This window comes from Balaenoptera borealis, assembly GCF_965194805.1.
Source record: "Balaenoptera borealis genome assembly, chromosome: 1".
NCBI lineage: Eukaryota > Metazoa > Chordata > Mammalia > Artiodactyla > Balaenopteridae > Balaenoptera > Balaenoptera borealis.
In genome coordinates, this window is record NC_138860.1 from 133,132,542 (window position 1) to 133,157,230 (window position 24,689).

Below are 24,689 nucleotides of genomic sequence, written 5' to 3' on the forward strand. Positions count from 1 at the left end.
ACTGCGCCACCAAGGAAGCCCCACAATAGCAATCTTAACTGCTTGAGGAATCCATAAACCATACTGGGAATGTGGAAAAAGACATCCCAACCTCTGTACTAATTCCTTAATATTATTTTGGGAGATCCAAGCATATAGCATTGTGTTTGAGAGGATGGGAACTGTTATTAGACTAAATTTGGTGGCACATCCTAGTTCTGTTAATTTATTAGTAGGCTGACCTTAATCAAGCTAATTAACCTAAACTTTCTAAACCTCAGTCTCTTTAACTATAAATGAAGATAATAATGTTATCTAAAGTTTAACAGATTTATTGCAAAGATTCAATGAAACAATGCGTGCAAGTGTTTACCTAGCACCTGGCACATAATAAGCATTCAATAAATGGTTATTATTATGTTATAAATTATTATCACTAATATCAAAATCAAGCTCAGTTTCCAGCTGAGGCTGAATGTCTTCACAAGCATACAAATTTTATTCAACCTTCTCAAGACTTAGGGTAAGAAAATAAGGATGTGAGGGAATTCCCTGGTGGTCCAGTGGTTAAGATTCCATGCTTTCACTGCCAAGGGCCGGGGTTCAACCCCTGGTCAGGGAACTTAAGATCCCACAAACCACACAGTGTGGCAAAAAAAAAAACATCCTTTGTCAAAGTGATTTCATTGCATGAAACCGGTTATGAAATGGCTAAAATATTTGAAATGGTAGAAAGAAATTTGTCTGAATTTAGCTGTTGAGCCATGCTCTGCTTCAAACCCCATTCTTATGTGCTTTATATTCTGCCTTATGTGACACTAACTGAATCATAGTTGGATCTAATCTCAAAGCCAGCCTTTCGAGGTCTCTGTGTTTACCTTATTAGTTTACAACATTTTTTGAAAACTCTACTCAGGAAAACAAGAATGTTATATTAAAAAAAAAAAAAAAAAGCAACAGCAATTATTTTCCCATTAAATTGGAATATCTGGTGGCCTTATTAGCAATGATTTTATTGCCTGGAGTATCTGATTGTCCTCATTAAATATGAAAAACTGCCAAGATTATGAATTTGGTCAATGTCAGCTTGTTACCTACTCTGATAATTTTTTACTATGTGTAAAACATATATTTTAGAAGAATAAACTGAGCATGAATAATATTCATCAAATTTTTATACATTACCAATCCTACTTAGTGTTTTTTTTTAAGTTTCTTGACCAAGAAAAAAGAGAAATATACTTTAAAATATAGAAACAAATGATTCAGTAGGTGTTTAAGGAAGCTTTTAAAATTTGAAATAACTATAAAGAATCAATACAATTGCATCAGTAAGGAGTTTTGTTTTGTTTTTTAAATCAACAGAGGAATTATTCTCAAAGAAAGACTTTATTTCATTTTCAGAGGGTGGGACAGAATAGGTCATGTTTTCCAGTTAAACTTAAGCCTAAAGGAAACATATTCCTTATTTATTCAGCATGATCCTTAACTGGGTTAGAAATAGTTACATCTTTTTTGAAACACAGAATCAGACACTGCCATCCTTGCTGGGAGTGTTGAAATCACTGGCAGCATTAAGTGCTTCCTGAAGACATCATTTCCATGTGCCACTGCCACCTGAAAGGTTTATACCATCATCAATGAGAAAGCAGTAGGCAGCCTTATGGAAAGAGTTTGGGGATTCAAAGACATAGATTTGCAGCCTAGTTCTTGACTTAAAGGCTACGTGACTGGGGAATTTTTTAATCTCTTTCTGCCTCTGTTTACTCATCTGTAAATTGGAAATAAGATTCCTATCTCACAGTATGGTGAAAGGAAATAAGATAATACATGTACAAAGCACAGTAGAACTCAATCACTTATAGCCAGTATTGACATTAAATAACACTACTTGCATTTGCAAAAATGCATTTATGCTACCTTCAGCAATAATATTAGTTGTAAGTGGTAACAATAAAATAATACTAATAATTAATACTTACAGAATTCTTTTATAATTTCTAAAGCATTTTAGCATATGTAGTTTTATTTGATCCAACTTTTAGGTAGATAGAGAAGTACTGTTATTATTATCACTTTATAGGTAAAAACTAAGACTAAGACTGGATGGGTATAAACTTCCAGTTATAAAATAAATAAGTCATGGGGAGGTAATGTACAGCACGGTGACTTTAGTTAATAATACTGGAATGTATATTTGAAAGTTGCTAAGAGAGTAGATCTTAAGAGTTCTCATCACAAGAAAAAAAAATCATAACTATATGTGGTGGTAGATGCTAATTAGGCCTATTGTGGTGACGATTTTACAATATATACAAATATAAAATAATGTCTTACACCTGAAACTGATGTAATATTGTGATCAATTATATCTCAAAAAAAGAAAAAAGGACTAGGTGCAGTATTTGGACTTTGAAGTTAAGCTTCAGTTCAACTACCACCTCCACACTTGCCTAAGAGTGACTTTCATGCCCTTTCTAAGCCTCAGTTTTCTTATTTGGATAGTGGAGATAGCAGCAGTGCACTCAGAAAACCTTTGATGCTTTCCCAGTATCCACTGTACAAAGTATGAATGTTTTCACTTCTTCAAAGCTCTCATTAAGCTAGTTCCAACCCACCTTTCCGGATTTATCTGGCAACACAGATTCCCAGCCTTCTGGGAATCCTTTCCTCACACACATTATGTACTTTCACAGTTCTGTTTCTACGTTTTCTTTCTTTTGCTTGACTGGTATTCTTCTTAATGGAAAAAATTCTACTCATTCATTAGGGCCCAGCTTAAATGACACCTGTTCTAAAAATTCTTTCCTAATGCCTCATTTGGAATTACTAAGTCCCCCTTTGTGCATCTATAATACCTTATTTATGCCTCTGTGATGACGTCTCCCTGCTTGACTTGTATTAGAGTCAGCTATGCATGCTTCTAGCTCTCCTACTGGACGATTAGCTCCTTGAATGAGAGACCACAACTTTTTAATCTTAGCGTCCCAGGCACTTCCATTTCCTCTCCTCCCACAAACTTTGAACTGTAGACACATAGTAGACATAGAAATATCTTTTAGATGGATTTAAACGACCACAGTACAAATAGTACAAATCAAAAATGCAAGGATGTCCAAGGAGGGGTTTGAAAAAAATTAAGGCTTACATAACTTACCACAGTGCTAGATATACAGTACATGTTTCAATAGGTATTTGTTAACTACGTTAGGGACTGAAACTAGAGATGATAGCATCCAAACTTTTGGCATACATGTCATTCAGCATGTCCCTTATTCCTTCCCGGTAAAAGGTCCCTTGGTGCCACCATTGGACAAAATATTAAATTGGAGGGACCATTAGTCTCAGTGGGTGCAACACTTCTTATACTCATGATAAGCTTGTAAGGTAACATGAAGGGAAAACCTTGCCTGTGTTGATTCATCTGTCTGTTGATTCATCTGTCTGCGGAATAACCCAGGGAACGGGCCTGCTGAGAGACAATCGTCCAGGCTGGCAGAGAGAAGAGAAGGCAGCTGCGGTTAGCAGGATGGTATGAGGGGCAGAGCAGCCCTTGGCTTCATGGTCTGAATAGTCTGGGCTTTGGATCCCACACGCTTGCTCCTAGCCCTTTTGGCAACACAGCTGTGGAGTCAGAGGCTGATAAAGAGTGAAAGAACACTTTCTTTCCAAGAATGGGGAGGTTTTCAAGAGAAACAAATTCTGATGAAATTCTCCTTTTGACCTGCAAGGAAGCTGAACTGGGACCTATCAGCCCAGCTCCAAGGCTTTGTTTGGTTAACACTTGGAAATGCTTTTCTGCTTCCTCTCAGTACTCATATCACTAGACCACAGTTTCCCCATCACTTCTACTTCTCACTCACTCTGTCTTTCATTCACCCACTCACTTCTCCTGTCTGCCTGTTACTGTGCTGGGCCACACAGGGATACAGATTGCCCTCAAGGAGCAAAGCATGAATGTCACACACGTCAAAGACTGAAAAACCCAAAAGCACACCTGAGCAGCCTCCATAGGTCATTCCTGAAAAACTCTGCCCTGAGCCCTTCAGACAGAGACAGCAGATCTTACTTCCACTAATGCTCCTCAACCACACCCAGGCTTATTAAGGCACTGAAGCAAAAGGAGAGTCTGTTGGATGTTCTAGCCTAACCATACAAAATGTAGATTGCTGCCTAAGACTGGCTCACTTGGCAATTCGTAGTGAATTTCTAAGAAAGCGAGCATGGCACTAGGGGTCCTCTAACTCAGGTGCCAGAGGTGTGTTCACCAGTGACCCACGTGCAGGCAGGCGCTTTACAAAGCAGACCAAAACCACGGGATTTTCCTTGGTTTCTCCAGGATCTTTCCCTTTAACAGAGACATCATCTGTTACATCTTCTGCTTTTTGGGAAGAACACGTAACAAAGGTAGGACAATGATACTGAAAAGTAAATGAATTAAAGACAAATGTGTCCCACTGGGCAGAAAGGAAGGGTGAGGTTCTTTTTTTTCTTTTTAAAATATTTATTTATTTATTTGGCTGTGTTGGGTCTTAGTTACGGCATGCAGCATCTTCTTTGTGGCATGTGGGATCTTTCATTGCAGCGTGTGGGCTCAGTAGTTGCAGCGCATGGGCTCAGTAGTTGTGGCGCGTGGGCTTAGTTGCCCTGTGGCATGTGGGATCTTAGTTCCTCGACCAGGGATCGAACCCACGTTCCCTGCATTGGAAGGCGGATTCTTAACCACTGGACCACCAGGGAAGTCCCAGGATGAGGTTCTTAGAGGCTACCTGGAGGTGGGAAGGAAGTATATCTAGCTCTAATATCTGCATTTGCTGTTAGAAGAGGGAGGAGTTCAACACTGAGGGGCTAAATATGTACTTTAATTGAAGTAAAAGAAACAATAAAGTCAGTGGAATTTATTTTCAAGTATCTAATGGAATTAATCTCAAAGAGTTCTGCCCACAGTGATGTTGGAGCTATTTACGTTGTGAGCCTTGGACATATTTTGCTATAATATTCAACTCAGCCTCAATGATCATTCATCAAATGCTTCCAAGATACCAGTCACTGTGCTAAGTGATTAGAAACTGCATTTCTCATTCCTGTTTCCCTGAGTGGGATTCATAGCATAGGGTGAGGCTTTAAATGAATATTTCTTTATTTGCTTGAGCCCTAAAGGAAATCAAATGAAATGATGAAATGCTTGCTTGCCCTCTTTTCTGACTCTAACTTGGGTTGTTTCCACTTGAGAGCACTGTAGAGAGGAGGGTATATTTTGAGATTTTACTGCTAGGTGTGTCTACACAATTGGTTGCATAGAATCCTACAGCTGGAAGAGGCAGAAGAGATTGGGAGTCAATAGAATTTCAGTTCGGTTCAACAGAGTCCTATCTACAGGGATGACCGTGTGTGTGTGTGTGTGTGTGTGTGTGTGTGTGTGTGTGTTTGTGTAAGGTAGAATTAGGGGCAAGGGGTGATGGGTTGGACTTTGAACAGTATGACACCAGCTATTAGTATAGCCTGAGCTCAAGATCTCTCTTTTGTCTGTCATGTCTATTAAGCTTCTAATTGGAATTTCATTAAAAAATTGTTCTGCTTCTAAAAAAAACAAAAACAAAAAAACACTGTTTCTTTTACATGCTACTCTCAACACTTATGACACCAAATATGAGGTTTTTTTCCCCACACCAATTTTTCAACACCAGCTGGGTATCCTGCAATTCAATTATGACACTAAAGATTTTAAAAAGCTCTCGTGACCCTATAGGACCCATCATAGGATCTAAAATCCCAGAATTATTATTCCTTTAAGCAAGAACATGGAAGACCCCATCTTAGGAAGTAAATGCATTATCTGGGTAAAAATAAAATAGTAAAGCACTGTCACTCTTTAATATCTCAGAAACAATTATTTCCTTGGGCTCTAATTACTTAGTAGAGCCTCACAAGAATGATATTTAGAACACCTAAGCTTTATGATGAGCTGGGGATAGGATTTCTTTAGAAAACTGAGGAAAGCCATGAGGGCTAAGAGGGGCCAAGTTTGTAGGGAAGGTACTGGGGAGAGAAAACATATGCCTGAAACAAATGTGGCCCCTTTCAAAATCCTCTCCTGGGCACACATCAGAGACTGAGGCACAGGATGAATCTCCCTGCAATTCCCAGAAAGGACTGGGGCCCAGTCTACGTGTGCTCACTCCCTGGGTAAGTCGTCCCCTCCTTTCTCACTCCACCTACATCCCCTATTCCCTCACCTTCTGGCTCAGGTACTATATTGAAAGTCACAGTGAAAAAGAAAAGAAATAAAGCAAGTTTATACGGGAAGACAGAATTTGGAGAGGAGCCAGGACAGGGGATGTCCTATCAGTCAGCCTTGATGATGGTGAGCAGCAGGTGGGTGGGTTTTCAAAAAAAAGCAGTTAGATGACTGGTCAGTTCCTCTTCTCGCATATGTTTCCTTGTACTGTTAGCTCTAAAGTATGAGGCCAGGGCCAGCCCCCGAGTTCATGTCCTTGTAGAGTGTCTCATTTTTCAAGATCATATTGAAGAGGGAAGGTTCTAATGGGGTGTGTGTGTGTGTGTGTGTGAGAGAGAGAGAGAGAGAGAGAGAAAGCAAAGAGAGGGAGAGAGGTGGAATTGAAGCAAGGTGACTTTCACTGCTAATCACATGGCAGCCCCACTCATCTAGTTTGAATTGGAAGGGAGCCTATGAAGTGAATCACAATCCAGAAGGCAGTTCTTGACAATCAAATTCAAATAAGCTACTTTCTTTTGAGCAAGAAGTTCAATCTCACTTTTACTACCTGTAAAATGGAATTATAACCTTTGTTATTTTGCTCCATGTAGATCTCAGATAACCTAGTCTTTTTATTGTTATGAACTTTCCTGCTATATAAATAAGATAGTGGTGTGGTATACTTCAGCTAGTTAAATACATTGATTCTTTGACAGTTCAGAAAATGCTTCAGTATTTTGTAGATCCAGAGTCATTTTTATGACCATTGATAATTGCTCAATGCTGTGAAACGTTCTGCTATGTGAAACGCCTCGATGCTTAATTCCTGGTTAAAGGGAATTTGCTGCACAGAACACTTAGATTTCAATCAGTAAATGATATATTTTAACTGCGCAGTCTTCTGTAATTAGTTAATAAATTTATTTTTATTTTCAATGTCTGTCTAAGTGCTTCTTACATGCTGGTTTCAAAAGAAGCAGTTGTTAAGTTAGCCAAACACCCATTCCCAATAACATCCTTTTAGCTTAAATACTTGCATACATGTAGCCCTTAAAAACTCAAACATCGTAAAAACAAATTTTTTTCTACAGAATCATGAAAATGAGATGGTTAGAGAAAGGAAGTTAATGTGGGAAAAGAGTCACTTTCTAAAGTTAATTATCCCAGAAAGTTGAAAAGAAAGTCCCTCTCCCAGTGAAGCTTAAGTAAATACCAAAATGATTTTAGTAACAATAACGCTTTGACATATACCTATTTCATTTGATTATCCCGACTTCCCTATGGGGAAAATGGGGCCAACGTTATCATTATCCCTATAACATAGACAAAGAAATGGAGATTTATAAAATGTAAATAAGCTTGTCCAGGTTTAGAGTGAGTTAGGATTCAAGCCCAGCTTTTATGATTTCCGTTTCTGAGCTCCTTCCAGTGTCACCATCTGTGTTGTAAACACAGTATGGGGAAGGAGCAGATTTGAATTATGCAGGCTTACGATGCTATGCCACCTTTTCTCTTTGAAAATGCAGAAATACTGTACAAATTTTGGGAAAATTACCTGCAAATAATTTGAAGTCATCATTGAACTGCTGGGTACAACCTATGTTAGGGCCAAAAAATTCAGTCTCATCATGTCAACTCCTGAAGCCTTGAAGATTGCACATTTTAGATAATGGATTCATCTTAGGCTAGACATGATGAAAGCACTATTAATTTCCTTTTATTAGTATGCCTTCTCTCTGCACTACTTCAGGTTTTCTCTTGACAATTGCCTAGAATTTACACTGGCTGATGTGATGGCTTTATGTTATGTATGTTAGGTTTTGATGGGCTGCAAAAAAAAAAAAAATCTAAAATAACAATAACTAAATAAAACATAGAAGGATATTTCTCTCCTACTTATATCAACTCTGTATATAGTCCGTCCCGGGATGATCTGGCCATTTCCTCATCGTCAGAGATTGATGTCATTTTTAGCTGTCATTCTTAGTGTACCGACTCATGGCCCAGTATGGTTGCTTGAGCTCTAGCCACTAATCTGCATCCTCCTTCCTGCTTTCATATAATTGGCCAGAGTTTAGTCACATGGCCACACCTAACTGGGACAGAGCTGGAAATGCAGTATTTAAATTGTTTCTCAGCTAATAATCAAGATTCTATTATAAAGAAGAGGAGAGTGGATATTTGAAAGCAACTGGCAATCCCTGCCACAGTCAAAGAATGGTTCCTTATTTTTATGTACCTTTTAAATTATTTTTAAATTTTATATTTATTGAAACATATTTGACATATAACAGAGCATAAATTTAAGGTGTACATGTTAATTTGATCCATTTATATATCATGATATGAGTGCCATTGTAGCAATAATTAACACCTCCATCACACTACATAATAATCATTTTTTTTAATGGTTGTAATAACTAAGTTCTAGTCTCCTAGCAAGTTTGATGGTTATAATACAATAGTGTTGTCTAGTACACTATACTGTGTATTAGATGTCTAGAGCTTGTTTACTACCTGTTGCAAGTTTGTACTTTTAAACAACATCTCTCCCATCCCCACCACCACCATCCCCTGGTAAACCACCACTTTACTCTCTGTTTCTATGAGTTTGTCTATTTTAGATTTCACATATGAGTGATATCTTACCATACCTTTCTCTGTCCGACATCTCACTTAGCACAATGTCCTCGGGGTCCATCTGTGTTGTCACAAATGGCAGGATGTCTTTCTTTCTCGTATTACATGACTTTCTAAATGTCTTTTATGTGTATTGGTTATTTTATGTAAAAGAATCTATCAAGTTTCTGCCCGAGGATCATAGTTATTATATTATTCTACTATATTATTATTATATTACTAAGAACAAAAGAAGCTGAATACTAAATAATTTGCTATATTATTTTGTATTTAAAGATAAGCAACTGGCTTTGAAACTACTTTTATATAAGATCCAGATTCCAATTGGCCAAATTGTGACTAATGAGACTTTAACCATTTTTCTTTGCTGTCATCACTTAGAGAAATGGGAATATGTCGAGAATTTAGACTTATCATAACCATTAAATATGTATGACTTACACCACATAATGAATACTATTTAATTATATACAGCTTATAACATTTTTATTGATGAGTCAAGATTTTCCTTCAATGCCTCGCACGGTGTCTTACGCGTAGACGATACGCAATCAGTGAGTGCTGAATTGAATTAACCTTCACTGCTCTGTGGAATTTACTCGCCTGTTGGATAAAAGACCCTTGATAGCTTCTGCTAGTATCCAATCATTAGCCTCATGACAGTGTTATTCTGGTGCTGATTTAATTTGATTGTATTGGATGGTTGTGGTTGTCCCTATGCATAGAAGGGACTGCAGGTGATCAGGTAACTTCATAAGAATGCAAGTGCTTTACCTCAGACAGTGACCACACCTGTAGCTTCAGGGACTAGAAAATCCTCCAGAATGCCCAAGTGCATAGAGATCAAGCAAATCAGCTCTGAACTGGAGGATCAGGATTAATTCATCACAAAATCCATTACTCAGTGCAATTACCATATTTATGATAGTTTTTAATGTTATTTAATCTTTCACCGCTATCAATTTGGTAATATACGATAAGAATGCATTCGATTATTTTCTTTTTATTTGAGCCATATGTCCTGTGACTTACCTTTTAAAAACTGGATGTAAAATTGCAATGAGACCTTCCATTGACCGTCTCTGATTATAAGTTATACAACAGAACAACACTTGCAACTATTATTAGATTTAATTTGTCTTTAGTTGTATACTCCTGACTTGTTTAGAATTAGGATGGGCTTCTTTTATTAGTCATCTTGGGCACTGTTTCAGCTTCCTTCTTCATCTCCCTTATAATGCCTTAAACTGGAAAACAAAGGCCCATAGTCACAGATTTAAAAGGTGGTCACTATATTTATTTAGTGCTATTTGCATTTGTTTGGCTCTTGGAGTCTCTACTTTTGCTAAAGGCTGGGGTGATAATTGTACAGTCTAAACTTAGGTATTTTTTTTAATGTCTTTAAAAATCTTCTATACAGAACAAAACTTCCTTACAAGTCTATGTTCTCTGCTGGCTGGGTCAGGGGCTGGGAGGTGGGACAGTAGAGGGTAGGTTCTTAAACTTACAGTTGAAGGTATGTTGTCCATCTGTTTTCTCAGTTTGTATTAACTCAGTCTCTTTAAGGGATGTGTTCTTTCTTCATGGTTTCTCCCAGCTCCTTCTTTCCTTAGCCAAGATGGCATCTGTGTGAAGGAAGAAGCTTATATTCCCTCATGGCAATGGGGGCAGATAAAGAGAGGCAGCTTGTCCACACAGGGGACCTGGTTCTGTCCTCTGGGTCCTCCCTACCCTCCCTAGAGTTGATTTTGGTCTTCCTGGTTGCTGGGTAGCTGCTGGCATCCCCCGTTGATTCAGGGCTGGTGAAGCCTGTGAACTGTTTCCTCAGCACATTTGAGCCCTGTGGTCCTACTTTGCTGACTCAGCCCCATTGCTGTCTCACTGGCACAGCAGACCCTCAAGGCTCTGCCACTTCCTTCCTCTGGAAACTGCTTTGGGCTGTCCAACCCATAGGAACTGCTATCTCTGCCAGGGTGTCACTCTGGTCCTGAACATAGCAGCTCCATGGCAGCTCCTCTGGCGTTAAGCTTTCCTCTCTTTTCCATGAACCCCAGGGAGACTCTGGGGGACCTTCTCTACCATGTGAGGGCTGGGGGCACCCAGACAATCATCATGGCCTCTCTCTGCTATTCCGCTTCTCCAGAAGTATCCATACATGTGTACCAGGGCACACTCTGAGACTGTGTCCTCAGACTTGTAACCATCCCTTCTTTCTACTTGAGGTTTCTCTTCTTTTGTCACCCTCCCACTTGTGGGGTTTGATGCTGAGGCAGTTGTGGTGGAGAAGTAAAGACATCTCTCCTGCTTCTCTTCCTATATCATCCCCGCCTCCTAGCACTAGAAAGGCTTTTGCCTGCCTCCATGCCATTTCCTCCTTCTTAAAATGGTCCCATTTGCCTGGGGCTATGATGATGGAATGGTTTCCATGGCTGTGGGGAGGAAATGGGAAACAATACTTTTACTGATCCGAAAAATAATTAGGAGGTATTTAAAGCTTTAAAGAATATTGTTGTTGTTTCATCAAAATACTTTCCCTATTTTTCTGAACTGCACAACTTCATTTTTTCCCATCTTTGAAAAAATAAGTTTAAAAAATATTTTCCCTTTCAACTGGAGAGTAGGTTGTGAGTTCCTAGGTTACCTTTATTTTCTTAGTAATTTTGAAGAGTTAAAATAATTTTGTTATTTTGATCAATCTAAATAATGTTATTATTTAAGTGAATTAGCAACATAACAGATAGCTACAATAGCTAAGCCATGCAGTACTGTATACCCAGTAACAACAAGTTTTCATTATTCAAACCGACAATTATGGGCATTAATAGCCCTCTGGCCAGCTCAAGTTCTCCATGACAGTAAATCCCTGCAGGCCAGGATTTTTCAGGAACCAGGCTCAGATTAAAGTCTATGTCTGTGTATAGGGCTATATCCTCCTGTTTCTGAGAACCAGAAAACTGCAGATGTGGAACAAACCAACCAAATTCAATGGATCAGAGAGCAGCAAGGATGGTGTAGGAAAGGGTTAGTCTCTAGTCTACTATCTTGTTGATGCCAATCAATTGTTCTTCCTTTTGCATGGTTTACCTTTATAGACCTGGGGAGTGCATACAAGATAAGGCAGGTTGTGAATTTGACCAGGTGTGCATGGCTATCACCAAGCTTAAAGAAAAAGAATCTCCCTTATACATACATAGTGCATCATAAGTCAGCCAGCAAATACTAACTAGTGCCACTCTGTGTCATATATCATGCTGGGCTCTTTGGAGTTAGTTAGAGAGTATTTATAGTACAGGCCCTGCTTTTAAAGAACTAGAATCTTAATGAAAAGAACATGCATTCATTCATTCATTCAGCAAATATTTATTGAGTCCATACTTTGTTCCAGGCACTGTGATATGTGGGCATGATGCAGAAACAAAATAGGTGTGAACCCTGCTTCCATGGAACTTACAATCAGGAGATACTTATACTTCTAAGTGACTTTGGCTATGTCCGAACAACCCCAATTCTAGCCAAATGGAAGGAAGAATGTTGCAGCCCACTCACAAATGATGTTCCCAAAGTGGGAGGCAAAGTGTAAGACTGTAATAATTTATCTAGCAGCTCTGTGTGATTATACACATTGCTGTAAATGTACCTGGTAGAATAATTTCACTGAGGAAAAGTTCCTCCTGAGTTGGTACCAGAGGCAGATGTATGGTTAAGCTAATGAAGCTCAGGCCTCAAAGCCCCTCATTTCACAGGCCTTTTCCGAGGTCTGGTTTCATATTCATTTCATTAAAGAAAGTTGTATATGCTTCAGGTTCTGCAAGCCTGGATCCAGTTCTGTCTGGTATGGTACCCAGGTTTGCATGGAGAAAGTGGGATTTGACCTAGCTCTGGAAAGAAAAGTAGGCTGTGCATATTCCCCAAAAGAATGAGAGCCCACCCAACATATATACAAAGGAATATTACTCAGCCATAAAAAGAAATGAAATTGAGTTATTTGCAGTGAGGTGGATGGACCTAGAAACTGTCATACAGAGTGAGGTAAGTCAGAAAGAGAAAAACAAATACCATATGTTAACACATATATATAGAATCTAAAAAAAAAAAAAAAAAAACAATGGTTCTGAAGGACCTAAGGGCAGGACAGGAATAAAGACGCAGACATAGAGAATGGCCTTGAGGACACAGGGAGGGGGAAGGGTAAGCTGGGACGAAGTGAGAGAGTGGCATGGACATATATACACTACCAAATGTAAAATAGCTAGCTAGTGGGAAGCAGCTGCATAGCACAGGGAGATCAGCTCGGTGCTTTGTGACCACCTAGAGTGGGATAGGGAGGATGGGAGGGAGGGAGATGCAAGAGGGAGGGGATATGGGGATACATGTATATGTATAACTGATTCACTTTGTTATAAAGCAGAAACTAACACAACATTGTAAAGCAATTATACTCCAATAAAGATGTTAAAAAAAAAAAGACCCAAAGCAGCCAAAAATAAATAAATAGAAATTAAAAAAAAAAAAAAGAATGGAAGCCCATTCAGGATGAGGAGAATTGTAGGGACAGTGTACAGGGTGAATTGGAGGGCAGTGAGTTGATTGATGGGCAGTAAGAATTGCTAAAGTAGGGATCTGATTACCAACTCATCAACTAAGGTGTCTGCAATGGCCAATGTTGTTATTTAGTCTCTTTGCGATGTAAGAAATGGAGCACCACTCAGGTTAACTCAAGCAAGGGGAGGTTTATTATAATGGAATATCATGGCCTGGAGTACGTAGGCTGGAGTTGGAGGGTAGATCAGGATCCAGAGAATCAACTGTTGGAATAAATGAGTTCCTTGCTAATCTTCCGCCATCATTGGACCTAGCTATTTTCTACCTGTTTGACTGTGTTTCCATTACCAACTGCCAAGTCTTTCTCTCCACTGTCAATATAATTTCTTAACTTTATAATTTTTCTTTACTTACAATGTCTGCTTCCTCATGGCACTGGTCCTGCTGCTAACTTCCTGATTTTTTCAACATTTCCAAATTCAGATTCTCAAGAGAGGAAATATCTGCCTTGTCAGCTCATTGTTCCTTGACTGGCAAGGCTATATGTCTTAGGTTTGTATACCTTGTCCAACTGGGTATTCCTGGGATATGCAGAATCCTTGTACAAAATATGGTAGCCTGTGGATGTGGATGCCCCTTCAGTGGGGCTGTGAGCAGAGGAACTTCCCTTATAAGGGTCTGTAAGTGCAGGTGGTATAATGAATGACATGCCCAATGTAGCTGAAATAGCTAATACTTCCTGAGAACTTACTCTGTGTCAATTTCTGTTTTAAGCTCTTCCTATACATTCTCCCTTTTAATCCTACTGATAATATTATGGGGTAGAACTACTGCTGTTCCCATTTAACTGAGGAGGCAACTGATGCCCTGCAAATTCAACTAACTTCCTCAAGGTCACACAGCTAATAACTATTGGAACCAGGATTCTAACCAGGTATGTTTTAGAATCCATTTTTTTTCGATGCCATAGGCTGAATGTGGGATTTTATGAGGGCTGGGTTATAGCAGAGACTAGAGGCAGAGAAATCACTTAGGGGACTAAAGAAGGTTGCAGTGACACTGTGGGTGGGTAATAAAGGAGGAACTAAGAAAGATGCAGAATGGTTAGGGAAGAAAGGATTTCCCAGATACATTAAAAAAAAAAAACAAAAAACAAGAATCACTTGGATTTGGTGATAAGTTGGAATTGGAATTTTGAAATAAATATTCAAATAAAATGCATTATAAGTGCCCTCCTAATGAAAAAAACTAGTTGGAAAAGAGATTTAAATTTTCTTAGCAGTGGAAAAATGACTAAATTGGCTCTTGGGAAGTATAGTATCCAAAGATTTTATCAAATGCTGTGGAAGAAACTATTATATTCTTCTTACAGAGAAGTAGTATTCAGTCAAAATTTCCCCACCTCTGGATATTACCCACAAAAGGCTGGCTAGATTTCAGGGTATTGAGAAAGTCTCATATTTCATTTATATAATGTAAGCCAGATTTCTGAAGGGAAAACTTTCCCCCCTGCTTACTTTGTAGCATGAAATAAAGAAAACTTCGGGGGTGAGGTACAACCTCAGTGTTGATATTCCAGCTTCTCAGAGTCTCCTGAGAAGCCAGATGTGAGAGCAGATGTTGCAGGCACTGTAACAGGTGTGGCAGAAGGGTGGATAGTATTCCCTGGGAGCCAGAGGCTAGAGCAACCATTGCTCTCTGTAGAGTCTGGGATGCTCCTCCCAGAATGGGATTTTTTTTTTTTTTTTTGAATTTTTGAATTTCACTTTATTTTTTTATACAGCAGGTTCTTATTAGTTATCCATTTTATACATATTAGTGTATACATGTCAATCCCAATCTCTCAAGTCATCCGCCCACCACCATCCCCCCACCACCATCCCCACCACCACCATCCCCCCCATCCCCCCCCACCATCCCCCCCGGCCACTTTCCCCCCTTGGTGTCCATACGTTTGTTCTCTACATCTGTGTCTCAATTTCTGCCCTGTAAACCAGTTTATCTGTACCATTTTTCTAGGTTCCACATACATGCATTAATATACAGTATTTGTTTTTCTCTTTCTGACTTACTTCACTCTGTATGACAGTCTCTAGATCCATCCAAGTCTCTACAAATGACCCAATTTCGTTCCTTTTTATGGCTGAGTAATACAGAATGGGATTTTTAACATTTAGCCTTCCTTCCTGCATGAGGTTTCTGGCTACCAGTTATCAGTCTGTAATCCCCCAAATTGTGTCAAAATCTTAGACTTCTCTGAGGTGGGAAGCCGTTCTGCCTCCTCAGCTGCTGCCCAGCTTTACCCAATCTTAGTCCCGAAGTGAAGTGCCCATTACTGCCAGCTGCACTTGTGCTTTTCTTTCTTTCTTTCTTTTTTTAAAATTTACTTATTTATTTAATTTTGGCTGCGTTGGGTCTTCGTTGCTGCACGTGGGCTTTCTCTAGTTGCTGCGAGCGGGGGCTACTCTTCGTTGTGGTGCGCAGGCTTCTCACTGCGGTGGCTTCTCTTGTTGCAGAGCACGGGCTCTAGGCGCGCAGGCTTCAGTAGTTGTGGCTCATGGGCTCAGTAGTTGTGGCTCGCAGGCTCTAGAGCGCAGGCGCAGTAGTTGTGGCACACAGGCTTAGTTGCTCCGCGGTATGTGGGATCTTCCCAGACCAGGGCTCGAAACCGTGTCCCCTGCATTGACAGGCCAATTCTTAACCACTGCACCACCAGGGAAGCCCACTTGTGTTTTTCTGACTCTTGTACATTCAAGCATCTGTCTTTGTTCAAGCTTTTCCCCTCCTCCCTACCAATTCTTTTCACACCTTATACCTCTTGATGAAACCTCACCCCCCCAAAACAAAAGCCACTTTTATTTCCCTTTCTCTGAATTCTTAGGGTTTCTACAATCTGTACTATTGTGAGGAAACCAGTGTGAATTACATTTAAGGTCTACTCTCTTTCGAACACATTTTAATGTTTTAGAAGGAGAAAAAGGCAGAACGCCTTTAAAAGACTAGGTTAAGACAGAAGCATTGGAAGTCACATAGCCGAGTTTCAGTGTAATATTTTTGGACTGTAAGGCTGTAAAAACCCGAAGATGAAGTTCTACTGAGGAGGAGATTGTCAGACATTAGAGCCTTTATGTAGCCTTAGCTGCTCAGAGTCTCAGGGAGAGCATGAAGACCATCATTAGAAAAAAGGCGCTGCACCTCCCTCTTTCATTTCTCTGAGAAGAGAAAGATGAAGGGAAGGAAAGTTTTGAGGAGTAAGAAGCAAAACTGTTTCTTCTTCTTGATAGTGTGGAATAGGAGGACCCAGAGTAGAAGCGATGCCCCACTCCGAGACTAGCAAGTGCATAATGACCGTAGATAATGCACCAGCGGTACACATTTCCTTAGAATGTTGCTGAAGCTTCCATATCTATCTTTATCCCTTATACAGAATAATTAACTGATTTTTTAAAAATGAGAAAGCAATATTTTTACTGTTAAGTAATGAACTAGGAGCAAAAGGCCTAGTTTCTAGTCCTGGATCTAGGTCTAGACTTGAGCAAGTTACTTAACTTTGTTGAGCTTTCTTTTTTTTTTTTTCATCTATAAAATGGAAACAATATCCACCCACTTGCAGGCACTCTATGTAAAAACACATAGAAATCATTCATTTAAACATTAAACAGTAATTAAGCTGCATTGTGGCAGGCTCTGGTCTAGTCATAGGGGGTGCATCAGTGAACAAAAACAGATAAAAATCTCTGTCCTTGTGGGGTTCACTGACTAGTATAATTGGCCAGGTCACATTTTAGTTTTTCACACTGCTCAGTTATCCACCTCTTTCTTTTTTTATGAAACAAGTGTTTGCTGAATAACTGTTATACTCTGGGGGTGTTTACAAGTGAATCAAATCTATAGATTGATTATGGGGCCTTATGATGGAACAGAAATAAGGAGGCTGAATTCCAGACAAGACTTTGCTGCAAGCTAGCTAGCTCTATTTTTTAGTTATAAAAAATAACTTTGTCACATATTTGCATTTCAATATTCTAAAATTATCTATATTTTTTCTCCTGGAGTAGGTCAAATTCTGCCCCTACTGACTTACATGTTTTACTTATTTCTTTGATCAATTAACTGCTTTTAAAAAAATTATTTATTTTATTTATTTATTTTTGGCTGCGTCGGCTTTTCTTTGCTGAGTGTAGGCTTTCTCTAGTTGCGGTGAGCGGGGGCTACTCTTTGTTGCAGTGCGTGGGCTTCTCTTGTTGCGGAGCATGGGCTCTAGGCACACGGGCTTCGGTAGTTGTGGCACATGGGCTCAGCAGTTGTGGTTCACGGGCTTAGTTGCTCTGCGGCATGTGAGATCTTCCCGGACCAGGGCTCGAACCCATGTCCCCTGCATTGGCAGGCAGATTCTTAACCACTGCGCCACCAGGAAAGTCCCCAATTAACCCCTTTTTATACATCATGAAAATACAACATTTAGTTCAGCCCTCATCAGAATGATTTGTTCATTCCAAATTAATGAAGTTTCATTATACTTGTATAAAAAGAGGACAATCTTGTAAATACTAGATCTTAGTATGCAGCATAGGTGCATCTAGCTCAAGTACTACAATACCAGAGATGATAGTAAATTCCAAAGTTTCCAAGAGACTAGTTTTACTGTCACTGGGATGAAATCCAATTATAGAGGAAATGTAGAGTGTAGTTAGCATGTATTCTGGAACCAGACTGTCTGCATTTGAATCCAAGCTCTGCCACTTACCTGTGGGTGACCCTGGACAAAGTTATTTTACCTTTCTTTTCCTCAGTTTCCTCATCTGTCAAGTGGAGAGATGATAGTAGTGCAAACTTCAAAGAATGAACACTTGTCAAATGTTTAGAACATGCCTGACAAAGGGAAAGAACTTTATAATTTGGGGCTGTCTTTTAGGAGGGAGTTGAAGGGAGAGGAAATAAGAGTAGCGGATATATCATGTAGAGAAGCTGGTGGTAAAGGGAGCAAGAGATTGGACCACACTTACAGAAAGGGGAAGGGACAAGCAGTCAAGAACAGGTGTTTGTGTGTATTTTATTTCCCAAGATAAGGGAAGCCTATGACTTTTGAAGGCAGTGGAATAGAGCCAGGGAACAGAAAGTTGGAAGAGGGAGGGTTAGCTATAGGCGCAGGGTGATCTATAACAAGGACACAGGTAGTTCGAGGTGATGGAAGGTAAGTAATCATCAAATAGTTTTCTCTGTGTTCCTCAGGAATTCAGCTAGCCTTTATAATATATTACACATCTGGCACTGAAATTCTGAAGACAATAGATCAGACCATACACCTCCGCTATTCAGGATCAAACAGTGGATGGGGAGAAATTAGTGAGATGATGCGAAGTAAACAGAGGGAACTTTAGCAACATGCTGAAGAGTAGTCTGCACTCTGTGGTGCAGCTGGGTCGTTCTGAAAGGAACCTCACAGACAGACTAACGCAGGGTTCACCAGACAGAGGCAGGGTGGCTCCAGGAACACAGGCATCCGGCATCCAGCCAAGCCACTAACAGCCAGGGTCCACCCACAAGCCATGGCAGCAGACCCAACAACTGGGTTGTGTTCAGGTGACTGGAGTGGCCACTCATACATCGATCTTTTTATCGCAATTGCCACAGGAAAATAATTTGGTCCAAGAGTCAAATGCAAAGTGAAGGTAACACACACACACACACACACACACACAGATAGTCTTTTCTATCTTAACAGGAATCTTTAAAAATATCCTGTAATAAGGCTGAGTAAATGAAGCTGCTTTAACTGAAAATCTTTGGGTTCTCATATCCAGAGAGAGGACCAGCTTTGCTAGCAGCTTGGGTATTATACATATTTGGTAATTTGGGAAGAACACACAAAGCTATAAGCTTAGCTAAAACAAGAGGAAGAGGACTTCTTTTGAGCTGGACAGTGTCTTCATGGTGATAAGAGCTAAGATGTCTGAGAGGCCCATTAGCGCCTGTACATCCTACACTCTCAGGAAAGACTCATACTTTGATGTGGATGAAATTCAGTGTCTTAAAGCGGTAAAGCATTAAATGGATTAAACGTAAAAGAGTTTGGCATTGCCTGACATAAATATTTCTACCTTTTCTCCCTTCCACCCAAGGTAATTCCCTTTTAAGTATTGCTTCTCAATATAGATTAAGAAGTTTTATCCCTAGCTAGAGGGAGTCCAGGCATCAGCAGCAGGAGTGAAGAAGATTATTTTCAACAGGACACCCTGCTGAACAGAGCTCCCCAATCTACACACATAGGCAGTCTCCTCCACTACCAGCTAAACTTAACTTGCCAAATATTTGCTTGGAGTGTGTCCCACATGACTGGATCCCTACGCAGAACCTATCGGATCCCGTACACCAGTTCTATACCCATCCCCGGCTTCTGCTTGTTTTGCTGCCAATTGTTCACACCAGTACCTTCAGAGGCTCGCCCACAGGCAGAACCAGCATAACCTACGGGTTTTACTCCTCCCCAAAGCAGCAATGACTTATGGGTATGGGAGTAGGAAAGCCCAGACCCTTTGTCTAGAGATGGGATAAACTCTGAAGTGTAGTTTACACTCCAGAGTTTCCCAAAGCTTCAGACTGAGACTGGAATTACCTAAAATCTCACCACATCATGGCTTCTTCTCCTTCTCTGTCCTACTTTCCCACTCCCTTACTGTTTCTCCTGGGAGTACATCCTTAATAAGTCACTTGCATACAAGCCCTTGGCTCAGGGTCTGCCTCTGGGAATACTCAGCACAAGACAGTCCTTACTTATTATTCATTGATTCCTTCATTGATTCATTCAAAAAAGTGCACTGAGCGTCTAAGTGCTTTCATCCCAGTCCAGTGGGTTAGAGTGATATATAGTTAGGTGAAAGGTAACCATGGATATTCTCAAGTATTATATGGGACATACAGAGACTACACATTTCTAGAGTCAAAAGAAACTTAAAATATGAACATATCATTATGCCTGATAAAGTGATTTCTACCTAGTAGGTTCTTATGTGTGCCAAAAGATTTGGTTAGTCCTTGGCCTCATAATGTTGACCACTGAGGAGAGCCAATTATTTCTTAGAATGCTGTTTTACTCACAAACATTTATTGGGCTCCTGCTATGAATCAGAAAGTGAGAAACTGACACACTCATAAGTATTGGGTTTGCCAAAAAGTTTGTTCGGGTTTTTCTGTAAGATGTTACGGAAAAACCCAAACAAACGTTTTGGCCAATCCAGTACAATATAATGAGATAATTACATCTTGAATAATGTATACGATGCCATGGATATATGATAGAAGGAAAGATACTTTTCCAAGAAAACAAAAGACTGGATCTTGGAGGAAAAGTACAATTGATTCTGGACAGAAGTAGAGAGAGGCATTTTAGAAAGGGAATAGCAAACTCCATAGTAATTAGGTGTAAAAGAGCCTTGGCAGGTTTCCGGAAGTGTGAGTAGTTTACAGGATTGAATCAAGGGTCACACGAAGAGGAGAAGCAGGAGATAAACCCAGAGGTGGAGGTTGGAACCACTCAGTGGTGCACCCTAGGTACTTCAGAACTTTATCCTGTAGCAATGGGGAACCTTCAAAGATGTTTAGGATTTGCCAAGGTTTGCCTTGGAAACAATACGAAGGATGTGTTAGAGAAAAGAAAGACTCCAGTCAGAAACACTAGTTAGTTAGAAGGCTGTTATTAGGTTGAATCAGATATAATATATCAATATCCAACCATTTTTGATCCAACAAAAAAGTGAATTTCATATAGTTCAGATTGATACACTGCACGAGAAGAATGAGGGTGAGACTCTGAACAATGACGTGAAGACTGGAGAGAAGGAGTGAAATAAGAGACACACAGGAGAGAAAATTGGCATGAAATGCAGGGGCAGAGTAAGCTGCAGAATTAGGTGTGACCGTGAAGCAGAATTTTGTAATGTGAATGACGGAGTGAATCACGGAGAATGTCCATAAGGGAGATGGGTTCCACCAGGGGAGTGGTTTAGGGAGTGGAACAGGACACCATACCATGCTTCAGAACTCATGGCTCTTACCTTGCAGTGCCTCATTTCTCTTTAGTTCCTTCTTTTCCTGCTACTTGACATTGGACAGGCATATGATACCCAAATGCCTACTGTTATATTTGCTCTTAAAGTTGGGCCAACAAATAATGCAATCCCAAGTGTATTTACTTAGTTAAAGCAGTCCTCTAAATGAGAACCTAAGCAGCATGACAGCAGGAAGAGAAACTTAGCGGTCCTCTAGTGAAGGGACCCAATCTAACCAGATTGCTCTTTAACAGATGGAGGGTCTTCTCATACAGGGGCACCCAGGGGATTCTGAAAGTCCCAGAGAATGAAGAGGAAAACCTGTTTTGTTTTTCTTTTCTACTTTGACCTCGACTCTGACCACTCTTCCAGATCCACAATGTTTCTATAAAAAGTGTCCCTGAACATCTTCTGTTTGCTCTGAAATAGATATTGGCCAAATTATATTTTTTTGTTGCAATGAAGACGTGTCATTTTATTGTCCTTCAAATAACCCTGCCTTCCTAAAACAAAAAATTGTCTATTTGCTTAACACAGTCAAGAACTGGAGAACCACATGCCTGTCTGGACATTTTATATAATGTCACGCCACTTGGGTTGGACATGCTATTTAAGATGATCTTAACTATACTCTTGAGAAAAAAAGGACTCTAGCAATCTGATAAAAAAGACTGACTAAGGATACATTGAATTCAATTTCTTTTTGTTCTTTCTTATAACAATTTCTTATAAGAATTTCATTTCATTTTGCTAGTTCTTGTAAGAGAATTACTAAGAAATGTATAAAAAGGAAACATTTTTCAGGTATATTTTCTTTTTATGTATTTCAACTTTGTCGAAATGTGTATATTTCAATATTTTATTGCATCGAATGAATTTAAGCGATTATTTGTAGAATGCTGTTGAGGGACGGGCCTCAGGGCAAATTATGCAGCGTTGTTCATTCAGGCCACAAATACTTACCGACCGTCACCTACGTGCCAGGCGCTGTGGTAGCTGTTGGAGATGCAGTGATAAGCTAAGCCAGGCATGGTTTCTGCCCTCATGAAGCTTGTAGCCTAGAGATAACAACTTGTGTTAAACAAATAATCACACAAATAACTAGTCGTTACAAACTACAATGAATTCTTGAAAAGAAAATTGTGGATCACACAGTGGGAGACCAGTCCTAGTCAACAGGGTATTCTCTGAGGAAGTGATTTTCCAAGTTAAGACCTGAAGGACAAGTAGCAGTCAGCCAGGTGATGAGGGAACGGAAGAGCACTCTGGGTAGGGGAAGCTTCAAGTGCAAAGGCCCTGAGGTAGGGAGGAGGATGACCTTGTTTGCGACATTCCTGGATGGCTAGTGTGGCCTGAGCACACGGTAGCAAAAGGTTCAAAGCAAAGCTGGAGTTGCAGCCGGAGGCTAGATCAAACAGATAACGTTAAGAATTTTGATCTGTACCCTAAGAGCAACAGGAAGCCACTGAAAGCTGGAGAGTGGTAGAATTAGATTTACCTATAAAGATCATCTGAAGTCAGTGAGCTTTCATTCGGCATTTAACAAATGCTGTGATAAATGCTCTAGGGCTCCCGAAGTCACATTAGACCCGATTTCTGCTCTCAAGTGATGTCTGGTGTGTCAGTGTGGGAAGAAATAGAATGTGGGTCAAAGCACAGAGGCGGGAATGGGACAGTTTCGGGGAGATAATATCTAAAACATCTTTGTTTACTCGGTCATAATCGATGGGCATTGATGTATAGATTGGGGCTCTGCTGTTTTTTCAAAGATGTTCAGGGAAGTGTCATCTGATGAAAGGAGTCATAATCAATAATTCATCCACTGAAACCCTCTGTCTGTTCACAGATCAGGCACCACACAAACAACTATGCCTCCAGCTCCACCTCTTTACCCCACCAATGCTCCTCAACCTTGATGTGGAGTGACCACTTGGAAAGGTGAGATGTAGAAGCGGTCTGGATCTACAGCTAAGCCCTCCCCCATCTCTCTGTTCTGATCCGAGTTCATGTTACAAAGGCAGAATATCTCTAAGAATTAAAATGCAAACTAAGCACACACATCTGATTAAGGAGGACTAGATTCCCCAAGGAGCTACTGTTGTTTTTTACAACTTCACTTACATTTCCTCCAATTAAGAACTTTCTGAGACTGGCTCCAGGCTGCTCTTGGAACTGACCAACTCCATGTAGTGAAAGAGCCTGCACGTCACTTACTTTTCATAGTAAGAACAGTCTCCAGGAGTATTTCTTAAATTTTTTTAAAATTGAAGTATAGGTGATTTACAATGTCATGTTATTTTCAGGTCTACAGCACAGAAATTTATTATTATATACATATATATATTATATATATATACATATATATTATACATACATATATATACATACATATATATTTTATATGTGTATATATATATATATATATTCTTTTTCAAATTCTTTTCCCTTATAGGTTATTACAAAATACTGAGTACAGTTCCCTGTGCTATACAGTAGGTCCTTATTGGTTATCTATTTTGTACGTAGTATTGTGTACATGTTAATCCCATCCTTCCAGGAGTATTTTAACGCTAAGTGACCCCTGTTTTGCTTAGGCACCAGAACTCAGCATGTTCACCATATGTTTAGCACACTCTTACTTGACCTTTCGATTATATCTGTTTTGTATAAAACATATATTTCAATGAATGAACATTGCAGAAAGCAGAACATAATGCCAAATGTGATGCACGTTTGGTCAGACTAAATTTTGAGCATTAGTTTCCTCCCTCAAACATTTCCTTTCAATATTCTTGTTACTGACTGTAGTGTTAACTGAATGAATAGTCTTCTGTGTATCATTGCATTGTGTGATCTTTTTGTTTTAATGAGAGCATGTAAAAAGTTTTAATTTATTTTCAAAGATAGCACATGTCTTTTCAAATAAGTTGAACTCTTCATTTTTAATGGAAAGTCAGCATGTTCATTTTATTTCATTCCCTGGGTACAGCTGAGTACAATAGCTCCTCTACTCAATATAAGTTGTTATGAGAGATGTGGACATTCAAGCAGCTCAATTTCTTTGACCATTTGTTCTCCCATAGTGGCAGTAACTGAGAGATAATCACTTCTGTTCTTCAGGGCAAGATCTAAATGTGTTTTTCAATAAATATTGTGCAACAATGCCCAAAGGATAAGAATAAGCTGGTTGCTTCTGGAACATACCTCAAAAATCACAAGGCCAATAAAGTTTTTACTCAACTCACTTTTATGATCTTATATCC

General features: G+C 39.6%; 1 protein-coding gene across 2 annotated transcripts in view; it reads left to right on the forward strand.

Moving 5' to 3' along the window:
* PTGER3 (prostaglandin E receptor 3) overlaps positions 1-24,689 on the forward strand; it is an 81,323-nt gene that overhangs the window by 54,183 nt on the left and 2,451 nt on the right. The window contains exon 3 of one of the 2 annotated variants that reach the window (XM_082358520.1): positions 12,222-13,088. In XM_082358520.1, the coding sequence (XP_082214646.1) occupies positions 12,222-12,230 (9 nt within the window). In that variant the 3' untranslated portion in view covers positions 12,231-13,088. Of the gene's footprint in view, positions 1-12,221; positions 13,089-23,272; positions 23,365-24,689 lie in introns of those variants that run through there. The other variant, XM_082358519.1, reaches the window with a different exon arrangement.